Raw genomic sequence first — 23089 nt, forward strand, 5'->3', positions numbered from 1 at the left:
GAAGTCAAGACTGGATTTAGTCGATATATGTGCGAACTTCATGTTGATGAGAATGGTAGGGCTCCTTTTCCCATATACCGACTTGATGCAGAGGGAAAAGATGCGTTCTTTGATTGGATTTCAAACGATGTGGAATTTCCAGACGGTTACGCATCAAATTTGCGTAACTGTATCGACAGAAAGGAAGGAAAGTTTACTGGCTTGAAAAGCCACGATTGCCATGTAATAATGCAGCGCCTCCTTTCGTTTGCCTTCAAAGAACTATTAGCACGAAATGTTCATGAAGCAATTTCCGGGATAAGTGGTTTCTTCCGCGATTTATGCACGAGATCAGCGACTCTTGAAGGTATTGAAAATTTGAAGACTAACATAGCCATGATTCAGTGCAACCTTGAGAAGATATTTCCTCCCTCATTTTTTGATGTTATGGAGCATCTTGTTATTCACCTGGCAAGAGAATTGGAACTTGGTGGTCTTGTGCAGTATAGATGGATGTATCTGTATGAGCGGTATATGTTCCATTTGAAGAAGATGGTGAAAAATTTAAGTAGGGTGGAAGGTTCTATAGTCGCACAGATGATCAATGAAGAAACTTCAAACTTTGCCGAGTACTACTTTCCAGCTGAAGTTCAAACCAAAAACAGAAAACCTGCTCGGCATGATGATAGAGGCGAACGGGCAACGTATCATGTTACGGTTCCAGACATTTTCACAGACGTTGGACGACTTAGCGGAAAACCAAAGGACCGTCGACTTACTGAGCAGGAGCGCAGTCATTTGCAAACATATTTGCTCACCAACTGCGAAGACGTTCTTCAACATGAGAGGTAAATAAATTAGCTTACAAATTTTTATTTTAACAAGTTGAAATTTAAATCTTAATTAATTACATTATTGTCATCATATACAAGATTTTCATGGCAGAAAAGCGGTTCGAGTATAGATACGCCACAGAGGACGAACTAGAAGAAATGAAGCAGAGATAATTTACTGGATGGATGTTTACTTATGTGAGTGCATTAAACAAATTAAAATATATTTTATCACATATTTATACTAATTCACATTTATTGATATAACATATATATATATATATATATGTGCTATTAATAGGTGTCTGCTGGTTTGGCCAGAGGTGAAACATTTGACGATTGGATACGTGAGATGGTCGTTGGACCAAACTTTGTTGTGAAGTCATATCCGAGATTTTGTACTAGAGGATATTCATTCACAACTCAGAAGAGGAGACGTTTGAGTACGACTTATGATGCTGGCGTTTGTTCTGCATCAGGAGATGATGTATACTACGGACACATACATGAGATTTTGGAAATCAAGTATTTGGGCATGGTTGGATTGCGCTGCACTGTTTTCTATTGTGATTGGCACGACAACACTCCAGATCGAGGTGTGAGAACAGATGCATTTGGTGTTACATCAGTAAATTCGAGGCGAAAGCTGCAATATTATGATCCTTTTATTCTTGCTTCTCAGGCCGATCAGGTAATTAAATGTTAATTATTCAGAATGATTCATCATCATGTGTATTAATTTATAATTTTACTAATAATTTTCTAAATGTTACAGGTTTGTTATATCAAGTACCCCCGGGTAAGGAACAGAGATGATCCATGGGTTACTGTTACAAGACTCAACCCGAGAGGCCAAGTTCAGGGAAGTTCTGAGCTGGAAGACCCACTACAACCAAGCACATCAGGCAACTTAAGTGCAGCAGAAGATTTAGCTGGAGTTGGCCTTGTATTCGATTTAACTGACTTCGGAGAGGAAGCCGTCGTTCACGTGGAGGATGAACCAGTGATTGGAGAGTTTCACCAAGATCCAGATTCAGATTCATCAAGTGATGATGACTCGGAAACAGACTACCATTGATTTTTTTTTTTTAAAGAAATACTGAGGAAATTCCGAGGAACACTTGATATACCCTCTTTCTTCGGAATTTCCTCGGAATATTCCGAGGAAATTCCGAGGAACACTTAATATTCTCGATCGATCGATGGGATAATCTAATCGATCGATCACATTGTTACGCTTTGGTCCATCTTAGTGATCGATCGATGCGTTTTTGGACATTTATCCATCGATCGATCCGTTTATAAAAAACCGTTCGAGATTTCCCGAGGACATTCCGAGGAACACTTGAGATTCTTGATCGATCGATGGAATAATCTAATCGATCGATCACATTGTTATGCTTTGGTCCATCTTAGTGATCGATCGATGCGTTTTTGGACATATATCCATCGATCGATCCGTTTATAAAAAAAACGTTCGAGATTTTGCTACCCCAAACTCTGTTTCCTCGGAAAAGCCTCAGAATATTCCGAGGAAATTCCGAGGAACACCTGATATACTCTATCGATCGATGTGTTTTTTCTACATATATCCATCGATCGATCTGTTAAAAAAAATTGACGTATTGAAACCTCAAACACTAGTTCCTCGGAATTTCCTCGGCATATTCCGACGGAATTCCGAGGAAGCAAAGGGTTTCCTCGGAATTTCCTCTGAATATTCCGAGGAAATTCCGAGGAAATATGTTTTTAAACCGAAAACAACGTTTTGCGGTTTTAATAACACCTATATAACCCATATTACGTGTCTTACGTTCATTATGAAGTCAAAAATTCATTCAGCTTACCGTATAATTAACACTTTTCCGATTGCATGAACGAAATCCCACAACATAAGAGAAACACTTATACCTTTTAATGAACGGTAAAGGGAATACTTTCAATTAGTTTTGAAATTTCTTATTTTATGGTTTATGCTCATCTATACAAAGAATCCTCAATGGTATGCATTACAATTGTATAAGAAATGAAATACGGCAAAAAAATTGATGTTTTCAAACCCCAAACACTAGTTCCTCAGAATATTCCGAGGAAATTCCAACGGATATTTTATTATCCGTCGGAATTTCCTCGGAATATTTTCATTTTACCGGGCAAATATTTTGCGAAAATTGAAATTAGAATTCCGACGGAATTCCGACGGATAATGTCTGTCGGACCCTAGGTTTTATAACCACGAGCCGCTTCTTCTTCCCCATTTCTCTCTTCTTCCTCTGCGCGACTCGTCTCTTCTCTCCAGCGATTTCCCCCTGAAATCTGAGGATATCTCCGGCGATCTCCCCCTTCTCTTACACAAATCATGTAAGGACCCTATCCCACTCTCTTAGGTTCTATTCGCTAGGTTTTTGTGTAGTTTTGATAGATTTTTGTTAGGGTGATTGGTTAGGATTGTGATTTGGTTGTATAATAGGTTTAGAATTGTGATTTGGATGAATAATTTGTTTTGTTGAATTGATTTGAATTTTTTTATAATTTTTCTATTTTTTTGTATTTATAAAATCAATTTTTGTATATAAAATCGATTTTGTATTTTACAAAACTATTTTTGTATATAAATTCGATTTTTTGGATTTTACAAAAAAATTTTTGTATATAAATTCGATTTTTTGGATTTTACAAAACATTTTTAATATCTATAAAACTTTTTTTCTGATTAAAAACTATTATTTGGGATTTTTTTTAAAAAAAAATATATATATATATATATATTATTAAAACTATTTTTGTAATTATTAAACTATTTTTTATTTATTAAAACTATTTTTTGTTTATTACAACTATTTCTATATATTTATTAAATATTTTTAATATCTATAAATCTTTTTTTGTGATTAAAAAACTATTATTTGGGATTTTTTTTTAAGAAAATTAGTTTATATATTTCTGTATTTATTAAATATATATTTTTAATTTACAGGTCTTATGATGATCAGATCCGGCCTCGACAGCGTCGTGGTCGTGGTGGTACGGGGAGCCAGTCTCGGGATTCCAGCCGTTTTCAGGATTCCCCTTCGCCCCACAGCTCCAACCATACATCTCCCTCTGCTGCACCCGCTCCTGCTCCTCTCGCTCCCGCTGCTGCATCCGCTCCTGTTCCTCCGGGTCCTACGGGAGTGATGAGTGTTGCGGAGTTGGTTCAACAGCCCAGTCGTGACCATCTTCCGTATCTCAGTCCGTATCCACATGGACGGGGTCAAACATGGTAATTAAACATTTTTTTTTCTTTAAATTTGGATTCATTATTAACCGTTTGTTCTTTTTATTAGGTTCAACCGATCCGGGAACGGGATCAGCGCATGGATCAACCGTATGATGTACTCGGCCCTCGACAGGGGACATCCGACTTTCACTCACTTCCCTACCGACAAGCAGGTTCTGTGGTTTCGTCAGTTTGCGGTAAGTATTCTAATTTTTTACTTATATTTTTAATCTTTAATATAAATTTTCTACTAATTGTGTTTTTTTTTCAGCAAGAGTTCAACTGGAATTCCGATGAGACGCTCTTTATCTATCACCATTTCGTCCATAAAGTTATGGACAACTATGGGAAGCAGATCCACGAGTGGAAGAAGAAGTGAGAAATCAATAAGGTTCGATTTAAGTTATTAAACAATTTTTTAATTTATTAAACTATTTTTTTATTTATTAAACTATTTTCTTTTTATTTATTAAAATGTCCCAAAGTCGATAAACGACACGGTCTGGAAGGAGTTGTGTGCGCATTGGGATAAGGCAGAGACGAAAGAAACTTCTTCCACCAACTCCACCAACCGCAGGAGCGACCGTAAAGGGAAGGGCATCTACAAGCATAACTTGGGTGCTCAATCTATTGTCACTCTGGGAGATCGCATGGTAAGTTCAACCGCTTTTTCTTCAATTATTTGAGTTTCAGAATTTTAATTTATTGTGCATTTCTTCTAATTTCTAATGTTTCTTTAATTTATGTTTTTTTCAAGGCGGAAGAAAATGATGGCGAGCCGGTTGATGATCTCGCCCTAATGAGGAGGGCGTATACCAACAAGAAGACCGGCCAGATTGATGACGGTCTTGTGAGGGACGTGGTCGACCTGGTCCAAACTCAGGTGGTAGACGAAGTGTCTCAGCTTCAAACCGAGGATGACGGTTTCGAATCAACGAAATCGTTGAATCCGTAAGTTCTTTTTTTTTTAAAGTTCAATTCATTTATTTCTTGGTTTAATTTTGTAAATTTGGCTATTTTCTATTCAGTCGGTTCCAAAGGAGAAGGGACATCTTGTCGGTTTGGGTCGTCGCACCCGGTCGGTTCCTCCTTCTTCTGCACCACCGCCCTTTGTTGATCCAGAAGTACTTACGGCTCAGTTGAAGGACAAGGATGATCGCATATCTTTGTTGGAGACCCAGATGGCGGCTCAGCAGGCGGGCTATGAGGTACAGAGGAGGCTGAACCAGAAAATGATGGAGATGATGCAGAGGATGTACCCGAACGAGGTGTTCCCGGACGTGCTAAACCCGTAGTTTTTTTTTTCCAAAAACTCGGAATGTTTTATTTTTATTTGTGAAACTTTGTATATTAATTAATATGATTTCAATTTTAATTTTAATTTTATATTTTGGAATATAAATTTCAAAAATTTTATTTTTTAAAAAAATTAATATTTTTTACATTCTGAGGAAATTTATTATATTTTTTACTCGATCAATCGATGTGTTTTTGGACATATATCCATCTATCGATCTGTTTATAAAAAAATGTTCGGAATATACCGAGGGACACCTTCCTCAGAATATACCGAGGGACACGTTCCTCGGTATATTCTGAACGTTTTTTTATAAACGGATCGATCGATGGATATATGTCCAAAAACGCATCGATCGATGAAGTTCTGAGGAAATATCCCGACGAAGTTCTCCCTCGGTATATTCCGAGGAGATTTCCGACAAACTAGTGATCCTCGGAAATTTCTTTCCTCGGAATTCCGTCGGAAAATTCCGAGGGATTTCCGAGGAAAGAAGAAATTTCGAGGAATTATTTTCGAGGACTTGTTTCGTCAGTATGTTGTCGGAATAACGTTATTCCGACGAAATTCCGACGATTTTTTCCCTCAGTATCCTTGCTGTTTTCTTGTAGTGCAAGATGTTCAAGAGCATCATCTTTCCAAGGTTTGGAGTCCCAAGAGTTGTGATCAGTGACGGAGGTTCCCACTTCATTAACAAACTGCTTGAGGGACTTCTCAAGAAGAATGGTGTGAAGCACAAGGTGGCAACTCCTTATCACCCCCCAAACAAGTGGCCAAGTTGAGATTTCTAACAGGGAGATCAAGTCTATCTTGGAGAAGATTGTGGGGATCACAAGGAAGGATTGGTCCAATAAGCTTGATGATGCACTTTGGGCTTATAGGACAGCGTACAAGACACCACTGGGCACCACACCTTTCAACCTAGTGTATGGGAAAGCTTACCATCTGCCAGTGGAGCTTGAGTACAAGGCACTATGGGCAATAAAGTCGCTGAACTTTGACATCAAGAGTGCCAAGGAGAAAAGGATTTTTCAGCTACATGAGCTTGATGAGATAAGAATGGATGCTTTTGAGAACTCAAGGATCTACAAGGAGAAGACTAAAGCTTTCCATGACAAGAATATCCTGAAGAGAGAGTTTAAAGAAGGAGATCAAGTTCTTCTCTACAACTCTAGGCTGAAGCTATTTCCAGGATAGCTTAAGTCAAGGTGGTCAGGTCCTTTCAAAGTCAAAGAGGTTATGCCATATGGAGCAATAGTTTTGTGGAGTACTGATGGAAGAGACTTCACAGTCAATGGGCAAAGGGTTAAGCTCTACATGGCTACTGCACCAGAGGAAGATGGGGTTTCAACTCCACTGTCTGACCCTACCCCGGCCTAATCCAAAAAGAGGCAAAGTAAAGCTAGAGACTTAAAACAAGCTCACTTGGGAGGAAGTCTCATGCGTATCCTTGTATATATTGCATTGGTATTTTAATTTTCATCTTATTGCATAAAAAAGAAAAAAAAAAAAAGAAAGAGAGAAGTCGTGTGCAGGTGCTTGATCGATGCAGGTTTGAGCAAAAATCGTGCGTGGGAGCGAGGTCTCAGAGCGAGACCTCGAAGTCGCTCCAGCTGGGAGCGACGTTATGGGAGCGACACCTCGAAGTCGCTCCAGCTCCAGAGCGAGGTTTCGAGAACGACACTCCAAGGTCGCTCGCGTTTTCGTCGAATCACAACGCGAGAAAACGACTCGGGAGCGACCTCTCGCAGCGACACCCTCACGTCGCTCCCGAACCGGTCCAGGTAAGTTTTCTAACTCTAAACCCCGGTTTAATTCAAGTAAACCGATCCTAACCACCCTAGACCGAACCGGACGACCCTAAAACTACCCCCAACCCCCGCGACTCCATCTCTATTACTCTCCCCTCCTCTCACAAACTCTCAAACTCTCTCAAACTCACCCACACCAAAAATCCCAAAACTTTCTCAATTCTCACCCAAATCAACTAGTTCTTGTTTCTAATCCAAGCTTTCGCCCCTGTAGCGTATTCCTCACCACCCATTCACCATTTCCTTTCATCCAAAGCAAGGTATTGAGTTTTTTAAATTCAAATTCGTTGGTCCATGAACCCTAGGATTTGAAAATCGAAATTTGGTCATTTTCTTGCTAGATTGTGGTGAAATAGACTAGGAAAAGCTTATCTATCAAGTTGGGTTGTCGAATAAATGGTGAAATTGAGTTTAATTTGCACTTTGGCAAAATTAGGGTTCATGGATTTGGGGGTTTTCGAATTTGACCTTAATTGGGTGTGTTTGTGGGTGAAAGCGTTAAGGTGTTACAAGAGTGAGAATTGTTGCATTGTGTTGAACTTGAGTTTAAATTGATAATTCATTTGTTAAGTTCACTTTTGCAATTTTCACTTGCAAAGTCTTGCCCGTCTTTACTTCCATCTACTTATCCCTTTTCAAGTTTTTAATTTTTCAGGTGAAAATGGTTAAGAAGACAAAGGAAAAGTTGGAAGGTGAGAGGCAAGAAGCTGAAAGACAAGAGTTTACACTAAGAGGAAAAGCTTTGCCCTGCGAGCCAACTGGCTCAGGGACGCAGAGAACTGTTCGACAACAGACTTTGGCTACAAGGAAATCGAAAGAACAGGAGAAGAGGGCAGGGAAAAGTGTAGCAGTTCCCAACTATGAGGAAAGTGAAACTGAGAGTGCTGATGAGCAGACACCTACGAAGAAAGCCAAGATGTCCAAAGGCAAAGGGGTTGCGGTTGATCGAGATAGGGCGAAAACTCCATCTGTGGAGGAGCTGTATGATCACTTGAAGAATGAGGTCACTTGGACCCCAACCAGGTTCGCCGACCTTGATCTGCTGAAGGAGTTGGGTCTTGAATCTGACATTGAGGAGATGCTAGGACATTTGAAGATGCCAAAACTCCTCACCATGGCATATCCTTTCTACAAGGATGTCACTTGTCAGTTCTTATCTTCTCTTGCGGTCACTTACCACGACACCGCGCATGTGAGGCAAGGATGGGGCAAAATCATCTTCAAGGTCAATGGACGAGAATACAACATGAACTTCAAGGACATTGGGAGAGTCATGGGGTTCCAGAACCTAGAAGACCACTCCCTACCCAAGTGTGAGAACCTTCCCACGGAGCTTTGGAAGTTGATCACTGGAAACAAACAAACTACCGGGGCTGACAAGAACTCACACATCCGACACCCGTCCATACGTTACCTCCACCGGATGCTCGTCCATGCATTCTACCCACGGAAGCAAGCTGGTACGGTTACTGAGGAAGACATGCGACTGCTCTGTCCGGCTATCCGTCCCTACGCCCAACCTGGAGTTTTACCCCTTCCCAGCACCGACATCTATGCTACCTTCGGGATGGTCAGTTTCTTTGTGGGTCATCTCCAGCACTACAGAGACTGGGCGTGGTACACCACTGATTCGCGCCCAAAGATGGGGATAGGTGGAATGATCACACCACTGCTCAAATTTCTGAATGTTCCCTTGGGAAAGGACGCATCGGGACCTAAGTTCATTGATGTCACCTACTTGAGGATTGCTACCTATTTTAGTGGGATGTATGGGAAGGACTACGTCTACCACTACTACTTGCAGGGCAAGCCAGTCGAAGTGGTTCTCCCAAACCGGAACATGACGAGTTTAGAGATACCTGGAGCTATCAGCTTCAACATACCCCAGGAGTACTTTCTTGGAGAACACGGGCCTCTCGATCCAGTTAATGCTGCTCCATCAAGGAGAAGGAGTGTTCCTACGCGATATGACTCGCCTGTTGCAGACCCTTCTGAGCATATCTATGGACCTCCGCGCTACTACTTCAAGCCACATGATGGAGTTCTTCCCCCTGGAGCTCTTCGTGATGCTCATGACCACATTAGTCGCCTTCAGAGGTGGAACAAGGCTCATGACATAACGATAGAAAAGCTGAAGGATAAGTGCAAGGCGCTAAGCAAGACAGTAAGGAAGCAGGCAAAGACCTCAACCAAATTCATGAAGAAAGTAGCTTATGTCTTAACCAGGGGAGGAATAGCTGGATGTAGCTCAGCAGACTTCGCTTTCACGAACACCTCAAACCCCCAGCCTCCACCTCCGCCTGATGCTCTTGGCTTCCCCCTCACTGCTGTGCAGCTTCAGCGTAAGTGGAGGAACCCACCCACTCAACCTTCCACTTCCGATAACAAGTCCCCGTCCCTCGCTTCTTCTGATAGTGAAGTCGAGATTGACGAGGTTGAGAGCCAACCATGGTATGGAGGCTCCGGTTCAGCATCCGGTGGTTACTACACCTCCTTCCCACCTGACGACGATGATGCTGGGGCATCTGCCCCCACCTACTATCCATAGGAGGTACTTCTTTCTCTCCCTTGTATATACCATTTCCTTTTTGCATATTAGTTTTCTTTTCGGTATCTCTCTCTTTACGTGACAACACAGAGACTGTGTAACTCAAGTTTGGGGGAGGTACCAAGCATTTGATCATGTTTGCTTTGATGTTGTTTCATGAGTCATGCATTGCATATCTATTTGCATTAAAAAAAAAACAAATTCATTTAGTTTGCATCATTTTGCATTTCTAGGAGAGACTAGGGCATATAGGTTGCATTCACTTGCATTGGGAGCAATGATTTTAAATGCCTTATAAAGAACACTACGTTTCACCTGAAAAGCTATGCACCTCTCGAAAAGACTTGTATGTTTCGTGCCTTGAAAACTCTTCTTGAAACTTGTTGATAAATGAAACCTAGTCTTTGAAGCCAACTACGACCCTATTTGAACTAAACGAACTTAATGCTTCTTGCTTAGGGTCCCTTGTGTACTGAGTCATGGCTATACACACTTGAGTTGTCGCATCTTTTATGCCAATCTTTTTTTTGACAAACTCTAGTGGTAGACCACTCCCAAAAACCTTTCCCTCCTTTTAAGCTTTCATTATTTGATGAGTGAGGCCTTCTTAGGAAAGTCTTACATGTGCATAATGTTGAGAGTATCGGGAACGACAATGCTTGATCTTCATTCTTGCTAGATTAGGCACGTCATTATCTAGCCATAGATGGGGGTGAGTGTTGTAAAGTTTGATTTGGGAGTATGAGAAAGTGGAAGGAAAAGAGTGAACTCTTGTGCTTAATTGACTAGTCTTTATGGGATAAGTTGAGAAACTTCTAGCTCAGTTTATGAAAAGCCTTGGCCCCCGAAAAATATATATATATATATATATATATATATGAAAAAAAAAAAAAAAGGAAGAAAGGGGGCTAGCAAAACTGTTTAGAGCTAAGTTTTGTTTTGAAGTTAAGAAAAATCCTTATGAGATTTCAAAGAAAAGAGTTTTGTGTGCAGGGCGTTCTTGAGATCTTTTGGTGAGAGATGTGAGTTGGGCTTGACATTGGGGAAAGATTGTGTAATTGTATGTTTGGGAAAAGGGTAGAACAATGGAGATTGAGCATTGTATGCATGAGTTGGTCCCTTTCTTAGATATATTATGTGCAATGTCAAGGCTACTTGTTTCGAGAGTAAACCACCTTAAAGATTTTATGTTTCGAACCTCTTAAATCACTTGACTAAAAGCCTTCCCTTACCCAAATGACTTGGACTGACTGACCATTTGCAAGAATTCACTAGATGTTTTGTGCTTAATGAATGTGAGAGTTGGTTGATTTGAATGTGTGAATGCTTGATGATGAGTGTAGGGGCAAAAGGAGTTGAGATAGGCCTAGAGAAGCTAGAGTGTAATAAGAGAGTGTGCTAATTGTGTTTGCTAGTTGTGTTTCTTTTGGCTATGAGCTCCCACCTTAAAACCTCTCTCCCTATGAGTTCTAGAAAGTTCACTTGTGGACAAGTAAAGAACAAGTTTGGGGGAGTTGATATCTTGCATATTTCTATTGTTTTATCCATTCACCCATGTGCATTTTGATCATATAGATTAGGATTTAGCCATGTTTAGGTTGCATTTTGCATACATGAGTCCTTATCAGGTATTGGAGTACCACATGGAGTTCTTGGAGACATTTGGGTGCAATTGGAGTTCAAAAGAAGTGTTTAAAGCGATCATTGGGCGAGCACCTTACCGGAGCGACACCATCAAGTCGCTCTGATCTCCCTATCAGAGCGACCTTACCAGAGCGACAGGGAAGAGTCGCTCGCGCTTTGATCACCTGGAGACGCGAGAACGAGTCCGGAGCGACCTCTCGCAGCGACACAGCGAGGTCGCTTCCGAAGCATGAAGCGACTTAACGGAGCGACAGGGAAGAGTCGCTCACGTTTTGATCACCCGGAGACGCGAGAACGAGTCCGGAGCGACCTCTCGCAGCGACACAGCGAGGTCGCTCCCGAAGCACGGAGCGACTTGTCGGAGCGACGAGCGGAGGTCGCTCGCGTTTTCATCACTCGGAGACGCGAGAACGAGTCCGGAGCGACCTCTCGCAGCGACACAGCGAGGTCGCTCCCGAAGCATGGAGCGACTTGTCAGAGCGACGAGCAGAGGTCGTTGCGCGTCTTATTTCTGCTCGAACTTATGATTTCTCAAGGGCCTTTTGGTCATTTCATTATGCACGTTTTTATTTTCTAAACCTATGTTTTAATACTCTGTGAGCCACCAGGAGGCGGATCATCTTTTGTTCTTAAGAAAAACCACCAAAAACCTTTGGAAAGTCATCTCTTGAATCAATTGATCTGTTTTGTTATTGAAATTTTGTGTTCTTATATCTATTTTCTGTGTTTCTCTACATGATTAATCTGAACGCCAACATGGGTTTAAGAGGAATCATGGAGATTAGTGAGTAATCACCCTTTGAATTCATGGGTTAGGAAGATTAAGGGTGATTAGGTTAGAGCTAGGATGTTTTAGTGTAGATCATTCATATTTCCTTGCTAACAGAGTGAACATAATGCATTTTCTGAGTTGGCCACTCAGTTGTTGATCCTTAGGCATTTCTCACCCGAAAGGTGTTTGAGGAAATGCCCGAGACAACTCTTCTAAGCTTTTAGCATACTTTGCCAAAGACATTTGTTGTTAGAGGTGCTAAGATAGCCATTGGACTTGCTAGTTATGATTACTTTCATATTATTCAACCAAAGACATTTGATGTTTGAATTGTGTTAGTAAATGAACATTCATCTAGACATAGAGTTTGTTTAGGATTGTGTCTAAGCTTAAGGTTGATAGTTTGATTGATCGTTTGCCATCCTTAGTTCGAAACTCGATCACCCGAGGTCTAATCCCTATATCCATGAGTTCTTTTTTCTCATAGTTAAGAAAGTATCATTTAGTTATTCCTTCTAGTTAGTTATAGTTTAAAAACCCTTTTAAAAACCATTGGTTGCACTTAGATTAAGTGATTACTTGCATTCTCGGTGCTTTCATATCTCTCAGAACTGGTTCGACAATCATTTATACTACAACATTTGTCTTAGGAGCCTTGAAAACTCCTAACAGACATATGTAGAATTATAATCCCAAGTTTCCTGAATAAAAACTCTAAGTCTAACTATTTCTTTTTTAAGCACCAAAACCTCAACCAATCATATTGAACAAACACTTGTTCAATATTAAACTGCAATTTACATTTAAATCTCTCAAACCATTTTGCTTAACAAATCATATTAGATTTTTTAGGTTCCTTGGCTCCCTGTAAATTCGATCCCTAAGTATTATAACTCGACTTCTTATTTGAGAGAGTATAAATCACTCTTTAGGATAATTTGAGTGGTATCAGTTATTTGCAACTAATACCCCATAAACAAATTTGATAGATTCAAGCCTTGAAGACAACACACAGTCTAAACATTAGCGTTGACAGCTTCATGCTGGTGATACAGAATCATTAAAATGAGTTTGGTGAATATACGAATTTAGTATACTTGTGTACATCAACGAGTAAGTTTACATGAGGGTGAAACATAGAGAGTATTTTATATTGTTATAAGAAAAACTGGATTGATAACCTTTTTTTTTTTGGATTGATAACTAACATAAGAAATTACAGATAAGTTTCACATAACTTATTCGGTCTTCCTGTAATGGCATGGGCTCAGGCCCGGTGGGCTAGTCGATCACGCAAAGTGGTCGGATACTGGATTATCAAAAAAAAAAAAACATGAGGGTATCTACCAATTAACCGTACATATGGACAATGTTAAACTATTATTTTTTGTTGACCTGGCATATGTTCTATTCATAAAATACTAGAGCTTGTTTGCCCACCTTGCTCTTGAGATGTTGTCGGCTTTTGTGGTCGACGCGCCACTGCCATAAAAACCCAACAAGCACCATCTTTCAATACACTTTCCTCCCGCCTCTCATCGCCATCTTCTGTGTCTTTACTCTTCTTCACTCTTGCACTCCTCTTTGTCACCAAGTCGTCATCTCTCCCCACATTCTTCTCTGTAAATTTTTATTTCAACCAACTACGTAGACTCTCTCCATCCTCCTCATCTTCTACTATGCCGCCTTTCTCAGCCATCAACTACTCTCACATCCGTAACATTTATGGATTTTGCGTAGACGCTGGAGTTACATTGATATATATTCATTGTATCCTTCGTTTTATAATTTATCCCTATGATTTAGAGATAAAATAGAGATGAAGTGATTTGTGTGTGTGTGGTAAAATTAAAACAATATAAAAATTAGATTTTCAATTTGCAAATAAACGAAACAGTAAACCCACGTGACATATAAAAAAGAAAGGGAAAAATTTTTTTTTAGACCCAAAAAATGGTAACTATGTCCCATTAGGTTAATTCTATTATTTTTACCAATTTTACCTTTATGGCCTTTAGTATTTTCGAAAATAAATCAAATAAAGAATTTTACAAACTAAAAAAAAGTGGAAAAATAGTAACTGCTGATGAAATACCCATATAAACCTAGTGGTATTTTTTCAATTTTAAAAATGTTTAAATCATAATTTCAAATTATGTTATACATAAAGTAGAATTAGCATTCTACGAAGTAGAAAATGAAATCCACTTTTTTCATTGAATCTACTATGTTTAGAATACATGATCTACGTAAATAATAGTATTCTAAAAATATTTAAAATACACATTTCGTGCTTAACCTATCGCTCTAAAATCTGTAGAAATCGGAATCTACAGATTACTATAAATCTAAAACATGTAGAAATCAAAATCTACACATTACTATAAATCTAAAAACCTGTAGAAAACGAGTTCTACAGATTTACTGTAAATCTAAAACCTGTATAAATCAAAATCTACACATTACTATAAATCTAAAAATCTTTAGAAACATAGTTCTACAGATTTAATGTATTCTACGGATAAGAATACTCAGTTCCGAAAAATATGGGAAGAAAATATTTGAAAATATTCAGTTTCCATGTATGAAAAAATGATTTTTCAGAAAAAAATAAAAATAAAAAAATCGTTTTGAAAATATTCAGTTTCCATATATGAAAAAAAATGATTTTTCAGAAAAAAAAAATCAAAAAATGGTTTGAAAATATTCAGTTTCCATATATGAAAAACGATTTTTGAGAAAAAAAATAAAATAAAAATCGTGGGACATAAAGTGTAGGTTTAGTTTTTTTTTAAAAAAGATTTTTAGTGTTTTTTTATTTTAATTACTTTAGTTATTTATTATATTTTAATATTTAACAAAAGTTTTGTTGATTGTAATTTCGAATTTATAACTAAAATTAAGGGACATTATTGCCATTTTGAAAATAATTAACATAATGAGACCTAAAATATATGAGATTAGTCTAATGGGACATAGTTACCATTTTTGGCTTAAAAAACAATTTTCCCAAAAAGAAAAGAGTAACGAAAAGGTTTGTTTGCTTTAGGTGTAATGACGTTTTTACCATCCAAAAACTACTAAGTACCTTAGTAGTAGGAAGTGACGTAAGACGTAATAAAAACTTAGAAAGTAACATATGCGGTAAATTGCTCTTTTCTTTAACCAAACTTACTTTCTACCTATAAACTACCTAAATTTAAAAATCTGTGGATCCCAAACCAAAGGTTTCTTGGCAGACAAAATCAAGTGGTCCCAGTTTCTTTCTTCTTCTTCTTCTTCGTTTTCTTCCTCTCTTTTTTTGGCTACATCTCTTCCTCTTAAGCTTTCTTTCTTTTTTTAAAAAAAAAAATGAAACTTTTTTTTAAATAAAATGAAACCCTTTTAAAAAAATATATATTTTTAAGATAATTTGTATTTAATTATTCTTTATATTATTCAGTCTATCTTGAGAGATATGTCAAGCTGCATTTTTTATGGTGGTGTAGTGGTGAGTTACAACTCCTTCGTTTAAAATATCCTTCTTCGTTTTCTTCACCAATTTGATGCTTTCTAGCTGAAGATCTATCCTTTCTAGAAGAAGAACAACAACAAGTTGTGTATGCGTTTAAGAACATGGACAATATTGAAGACCAAAAAAAAACATGGACAATATTGAAGACGTTAACCAAGCGCTTGTGGTCGAGTGGCGCGAGGCGAATTCGTTGGTCCTAAGGGCCGCGGGTTCGATCCTCCTCCTCAGATATGCCCAAGTGTTTGGCCAGGCAATTGGGTATCTAATTCCCATAGTAACAAATGGGCTGTCTCGCGCCGAGGGGTTAGTCCCCTGGGGGTTGAGATCCTTCCAGGTTAATCAAAAAAAAAAAAAAATATTGAAGACGTCACTTCTTTGTTGTGTTGAGGCCGTTACAGATCCGAAGCTCCGGAATAGAATTCTCCGCCTCGATTTTCTTCTTCTGAGACATGAATCCCGCTGTGATGGCCGTACGGCTGTCATATAGTGAAACTCAAGCAACAATGGACAATTTTGACATTTTTGCACATTTGGTTCTTCAACTTTTGTATAATTTTGTTTTAACCCCAAACTTTTAGTTATGCAGAAACATCTTGATTTTACCCGAACTTTCAAATTATGCACTCTAGACCATGTTAAAACAACTATGGACCAGATACCTCTAAATGCATTTTGAAATGACCTAAATGAACTAAAAACAAATGATATGTGCATGGTATGCAGTGCAAATAAACACACATGTGCAATATAAAACTTCTAAATGCAACCTAAAATGATCTAAATGAACTAAACCAAGATATTCAAAATCATTTAAATCATAAAATATCCTAACTTATTTGACAATATTGACCTTCATTATGAACTTGCAAATATACCAAATTTATCAAAGTGTACATGTTAACTGGTGTACATGTGAATTATTGTACATATGGATAATGAAAATTTTGTATACATAGTATCATCGTACGTGTAGATAATGTGTAGGGGTCAAATTACTCTTGAAGGAGATGGAATCAGCGAGCAGAGATCTCAACGCCACCACTTCTGCCGCAATCTGAAACACGTCGACCATTTTCGCAAGGTCCAAAAACATATGTGTACATGTAAATTTCTTTTGAAAGTTTATGTTAAACACGCAAACACCTTTAGATATGTTTAAAAATTTACTAATATATGTGCACAAGTTGAGTGATATGTAAACAGAATGGAAACCTTCCAAACCTAGCTTTCAATGCATAAACATGTGTGCCTATGAAATATTTTCTGCAAATCTCGTCTCATCGATTTGTTTCAATATGGGAGCATGCTTTCATGTAGAAAAATTATTTTTTTCTGTTCAATATGGGAGCACGCTTCTTTCACTACTAGCTGCACAATACCATAATATAATAGTGTATATACACATTATTATCCATGTGTATGACCCATGAATGTATACATGCCTTGTTCGAAAATTTGGTAGGCGTCGTACGTTTGGGTTGGACGTAACACCTAATGAAAAAAGCGGAGATTATACAGAGATTAAACTGGGATTTGTATTTAGTTTATTTTTTAATTTTTGAATAAAAATTATAAATAATATGTATTACATGTACATAATATGGGTAAAGTAAGTGTAGCATGGTGGTTATTATCCTTCCTTCTCTTCAGCAAATCCTGGTAGGGGTTTTCGCAACAATTTTTGCGGCCGCCATTAATTTCTTTCACATAATCTTCCATTCTCTTCCTTTATAATTGTAGGTTACACTTCAAGATCGTAGCTTTATCATTTATAAATTGATTTCAACTACAGATTTCAAAAATAGTGAGTTTTCGGCACGGCCACCGCGGCGGATTTCGAGCATCACAACCACCACGAGCTACTGTCACATTATAAGGGAGATGAATTGAAGAGCACGGCGTGGAGGAAGAATTTGTTTGTGTTGATTTCATGGCGAAAGAGAAGACGAACTGTGACGGGTTCGCGATCGAGCTTGACTGAGGTTCACCGGTGGTCACGGAAGAGGACCAGAAAAAACGGCGAAGAGGAGCTGCGGCATAAATGACCTGAGATCAAGAGGTAGAATAGTGAGATGTGAAAAAGCTTTTTGATTTCAAAATTTTGTTTGTCTCGAGAAATAGAAGAAACTTTAGAAAATTGTAGGAGCACTTTAGTTAGATAAAAAGACTTGATAATGGTTGGATTTCTATTCAGAAAAACTATTTTAGTAGTGATGAGTGACATAGAGTGGAATAAAAACTTAGAAACTGTTCTATAGGGTAAAACACGTTTTAGATGTCGTTCGGCAATCACAGCAAACTTTCCTTTAGCTATCAAATAAATAACAATTTCAACCCCCTTGTTAATAAACTTCCCAAAAAGCCCCAAAATATTGGAAACTGAAAATGAAACCAGATAATCGGCTTTCTCTACATAACCAAACCGACAAGACACTAAACCGGTTTTTTCCATAATGAAAATGACTAAACACATGTACACACAGCAAATTCACTGATTCAGAAAACTTTTCATTAATAACCTATTTACACACTTCAATCCATCCCTTTCACCGTTCGTACAAATGGTCATCGTCTTCAAAATCGGTTACTCCAAGCATAGCAAGATCAAGATGACATTTCATCTCGGATTTGGTCTGTTGCAACTGTGTATAAGAGTCGATCATACCCGAAAGAATTGTATTAGTTTTCCTGCTTGAGTATGTTCTTGGCTCTAATCCTCTTTCTCCACCTTTCAAGATTGTCACAATTTCTTCCATACTAGGTCTTCTAGACTCCTCATTGATAACACAAGCAGCTGCAGCACGGATCATCTGCTCCATGTAAACCAAGTTTTTTCTTGTACATCGCCGCCTAGGATCAAGCAGCTCCTCTATAGCTTCAATCCCTCTATCCAACAACGGTTTCGCCTATAGTAAAATTACAAAACAACCTTAAATATTTGGTGATGCAAACCAATATACCAGTAAAGTTTATAAAGTGTGACATTAGTGACATACCCAAACAACTAAATTTTCTTCGCCAGATGATCTTCTAGGTTCAATTGGTTTTCTACCGGTTATTAGCTCAAGCAACACAACACCAAAGGCATAAACATCTGTCTTGTCAGATATCTTACCATGTTGGAAATACTCTGGAGCCAGATATCTGCAAGAAGGTTAATGAAATCATTACAAACAGGCTATCTAGGATAAAGAACAAAACTCATGTCTAGCTCATTACCCGAATGTGCCTTTCACGGTCTTGCAGAGGAAAGGAACAGAAGGTGCAGCGGTCCAAGTAGCTAACCCGAAATCACATAACTGAAAAGTGAAAAGGAAAGCATAAATCAATGATCAAGTCAAATCATACATTCCCAAAAAGGCTCTGTCTTTAGACTCTTTACCTTTGGTATTTTCTTCGAGGAAAGAAGAATATTGGAGGGTTTGATGTCTCTGTGAACAACACATTGCTCTGTTCCATTATGCAAATAAGTAATCGCATCTGCGATCCCTAACGCAACTTTGTACCTTACTGACCAAGGCAAACCAAAAGCAGCCTTCATACCTTTCTTCTTCTTATCTATTACACAAACAGAAAAAAATTGAAAATTAAAACTAGTCTTTAAGATCTCAGGTCTGGTCTATAAATCAGTGGAGATGGCAAGCTTTTCTCTTACCGTGTAAATAGTGTTCCAGGCTACCACCAGAGACATACTTGTAAACCAAGAATAGACCTTCTTCTGGGTCAATAGAGAAACCAAGAAGAGGCACTATGTTTGCGCTATGAAGTGAGCTTGCAATCATCAACTCTCTGCAAAAAGATTTTGGAGACTCTTTGTCTTCTTTATCAAGTCTCTTGATAGCTAAAGGCGTTTTCCAAATTCCGATTTTACCCCTGAACACATAGCTACAAGCTCCTCTTCCCAGCACTCTCCCTAAAAACCACAGATTCAAATATTCACCATGGAACTACGCTCAATAACAAAGTTTAGGGATTACCTTTGGAGAAGTTACGAGTGGCGGCAACGATTTCGCCGTAGCTGAACCGAACCAGAGTATTAGCCACCGGAGAAATGCTCTTCTCCAGAGATCGAGCTCTCGTCCACCTCAAGTCGTCTGTAGTTTCCTTAACTCCATTCTCAAGATTCACCATCAGAACCGTCGCAGAGCCACCGGAGACTGATAGATTACGACAAGACGACGAAGCAGAAAGCGAAGGCTCTTCTCCTTTCATCTTCTCGAGCTCGACTTGTGAGCAAAGACTGAATCTAAACGAGGAACGAACAGAGTGCGGATCAGGGTTCATGTTCTCCGGAGCTGTCTCCGCCAATAGCCACGCCTTGTTGTTCTCGCCGCCGCCTCCATTGCTGCCGGAGTTCTCGACTGAGCTGGATTCAGCAGGAGGAGGGAAGAAACAAGCAAAACCCATATCAAAGATCAAAATTTTCAAACGATTTTTGATTCCTTTCTCATTGTAATCACCGTCGAGATCTGGAGAAGGTGAAGAAGTGAGAATGGGGAGGATATTTACAGAATTGCCATGGAGATTTGTTTCTGAGCTTCGTGGATGAACAGACGCTCCTCCATAAAAACCCATTACAGATTTCAAGAGAAAGAGAGAGAGCACAATTACCCAGATTATTGATTCTTTCTAGTGAAAATGTTTGATTCTCTGTAGCTTTGCTTGATGGAAGAGAAAGAGAATATATTTGTTTTTTTTTCTTACGCAATTTTTAGGTTTATAAGTTGGAGGTGGAAGAAGAGTGATTAAATTAATTATATGATTAATGGTGGAAGGTGGATACATTTTTATTTTATTTTTCTATACCGTTAAGGTGTTGTGGTGATCTTGAACAAGAAAAAACAAGAGAAGGTATGATTAGTGGATTTAAAAATAATCGAGTTTAGAATAATTGTGAGCGTTACAAAACAAATAAATTAATGAGTGTATTAATGTAGAAGATAAAATGTAACAATAATAATTTAAAGATTGGGTCATATGGGTAAAGCTGTATGCTTTTTTTTTTTTTTTTTTTAACAAATAAAGCTGTATGCTAATACTCAAAAAGGGGACAAAAGATGAGCCCACGAGGTTATGCTTCTGTTAAATAATGGAGAAGAGAAGAGAGAGAGTATGTATTTTTTTAAAAAAAATCATAATATATGGCTGAAGAGAGAGAATATACACTTTAAAAAAAAAAATCATAGTAAAGCTGAGAATGGGTGACACAGATCCAAAAATAAAGATCAACCTGAACGAATGTACATCGTACGAATCAAGCAGAACAAATGCAGATCAAATTAGTTTAATAAAAAGGCAAATCTCTAAAATAGCACATTTATAAGTTTATATCACAAAAATAACACTCAAAAACTAAAATGATCAAAATAGCATCTTTTTAAGTTTATCATTTAAAAATTTTAATTTTTTTATTTTTCAAAATTAGAAATCTTATCCCCAAATCCTCATTTCTCAACTCTAAACCCAAAACCCTAAACTTTAAACCATAAACCCTAAACCCTAAACTTTAACCATAAACCCTAAACTCTAAACCCTAAACCCTAAACCCTAAACCCCACCCTTTAACTCTAAACCCTAAATTTGTGACTTTTGATAAAACATTAAGTGCTATTTTTGTGACTTTTGACCTTGAGTGCTAGTTTGGAAACATAAACTTGATTTAGTGCTATTTTTGTCTTTTTCTCTTAATAAAATAATGTATTTAAATAAATCTTGAAATTCTTTTAATGAAATTTAAATATCTAAGACAACCAAAAATGTAAAAGTTGAACTAGAAGATAAAAGCACATGTATGTATTATAATAAATATGTAAGAACAAATCAAAAATTATATTAAATATTTCATTGTCTAAAAATATTTATTGCTTCCTCGGTAGTGTTACAAAATTTTAGATGATTTATAAAACATACATAACTACTTATTGCAAAGAAATTATATAAAATTTGTGAATATATAAATTATATATAATATTCTTTAAACGTATTTATAAAAGATAATATTTATAGAAAAGAATATATATATTTTATATATCATTTTTATAAGGAACTTCGTGAAAACAAAATTATTACATAAAAAGATGAAATACAAATATTAAAGTATAATTGTAAGAGAATTTTTGTTTAATTTAAATTTGATTGAGATAGCTGAAATAAAACTATTTGTAAGAAATTAATAAACAAAAAAAAACTTCAAATTATTATATGTGAAAACGAAAAAAAAAACTAAAAACTTAGTACTTGAGATGATTTTGGGTTTATGCATTAAAATGAAGTTGTGTGTGGCAAAAATAAAGAAAAAAAATCACCCCATTAGGTGTTTGTATTTGGCCAGCCTCTTTTTGTAAGAGTGTGCAGTATAATTTTTTTGACAAATAAAATATTCTGCATACAGTTCAATAATTATTTTACTCATTAGGAGTATTTCTTTTTCTTGTTCTGCATGTGAAATAGTGAATGCACAATATATGCAGATAGAACTGCATCACCATTTCTCTCGCTTTTCTCCTACTTTTTCTTTGCGTGACATTCAAACCTTAAAAATAACAAGTGTCACTGTCTATATAAATTTAATAATCAAGTGTTACTATTTTAGTTTTATTCTTACTCGTACATGTGGAAAAATGTCAATACATACATGTAAGAACTTTTACTCGATTTTTTTTTTAAAAATAATATATATTAAACGAAACTTAAACAATCGTTAGACGGGAATGGAAAGTCTATATAAATTTAATAATCAAGTGTTACTATTATAGTTTTTTTTTAAATTAATATATATTAAATAAACTTAAACAATCGTTAGACTATATCATGCACTTATTTCCGTTCTTTCTTGATGGAAAGGATGCACGGTGGTTGAACTCTCTCCCTACCGGATCTCTTACTTCGTGAGAACATGTCCAATTAGCATTCCTAAGCAGTTTCTACACGAAGGCGAGAACAACTGCATTGAGGAATAAGATTTCCTCCTTCAGACAACTCACTGATGAACGATGCGTGGGAGCGTTTCAATGACTACGGCAGAAAATGCCCTCACCATGGATTTGATGGTGATTTCCTAGGAATTTTCTATGATGGAGTTGACTGGGACTTCGTGACTCAAAACACTTTAGTGGGAGCAATGGAGACTTCATGACTCAAACCACTGATGGAGCGTTTGAGCTGATTGAGAACATAGCTGCTACCTCAGCCAATAAGTACTATGAAAGTGATCGCTCCAAGAAAGTCAACAGTGTCGACACCCAGAAGATAGATGAGCTGACAACCAAAGTTGTTCAGCGACTAAAAAAAATAACCAAGGGCAAATCTTCATCATGGAGAAAGCTACGGCTAAGCAGATTCAGAACACTCAAGAGGTTACTCCTGAGGCTGAAAAGAAGGGAAACAATCAGCAGGAGATCAGCTACATCAACAGACATGGGTATCTGCAGAA

The 23089-nt window shown here is 37.6% G+C and overlaps 1 protein-coding gene and 1 pseudogene across 1 annotated transcript; both read right to left on the bottom strand.

The window, feature by feature from the left end:
• Nucleotides 1–17935: 17935 nt before the first annotated feature.
• On the bottom strand, nucleotides 17936–20505 carry LOC106391378 (probable serine/threonine-protein kinase PBL7). Its single transcript, XM_048760584.1, has 6 exons — nucleotides 19635–20505; nucleotides 19313–19570; nucleotides 19040–19215; nucleotides 18877–18956; nucleotides 18654–18801; nucleotides 17936–18563 (listed from the first exon to the last, which is right to left on the bottom strand). The coding sequence occupies exons 1-6, from the start codon at nucleotides 20230–20232 to the stop codon at nucleotides 18204–18206; spliced, it is 1620 nt and encodes a 539-aa protein (XP_048616541.1). The 5' UTR covers nucleotides 20233–20505; the 3' UTR covers nucleotides 17936–18203.
• A 2097-nt stretch (nucleotides 20506–22602) lies between these two features.
• On the bottom strand, nucleotides 22603–22701 carry LOC125589449 (annotated as a pseudogene).
• Between the last annotated feature and the right edge of the window lie 388 nt (nucleotides 22702–23089).

The sequence above is a fragment of the Brassica napus genome, chromosome C6, assembly GCF_020379485.1.
Source record: "Brassica napus cultivar Da-Ae chromosome C6, Da-Ae, whole genome shotgun sequence".
In the NCBI taxonomy this organism is placed as follows: Eukaryota; Viridiplantae; Streptophyta; class Magnoliopsida; order Brassicales; family Brassicaceae; genus Brassica; species Brassica napus.

Bases quoted from the DNA above. Each gene is read 5' to 3' on its own strand.
- LOC106391378 (XM_048760584.1), bottom strand. From the start codon at position 20,232: ATGGGTTTTTATGGAGGAGCGTCTGTTCATCCACGAAGCTCAGAAACA. The intron at 19,571-19,634 runs GTAATCCCTAAA...TGTGGTTTTTAG, and splicing joins CACTCGTAACTTCTCCAAAG to GGAGAGTGCTGGGAAGAGGA. The intron at 18,957-19,039 runs GTAAAGAGTCTA...TTCACTTTTCAG, and splicing joins CCTCGAAGAAAATACCAAAG to TTATGTGATTTCGGGTTAGC.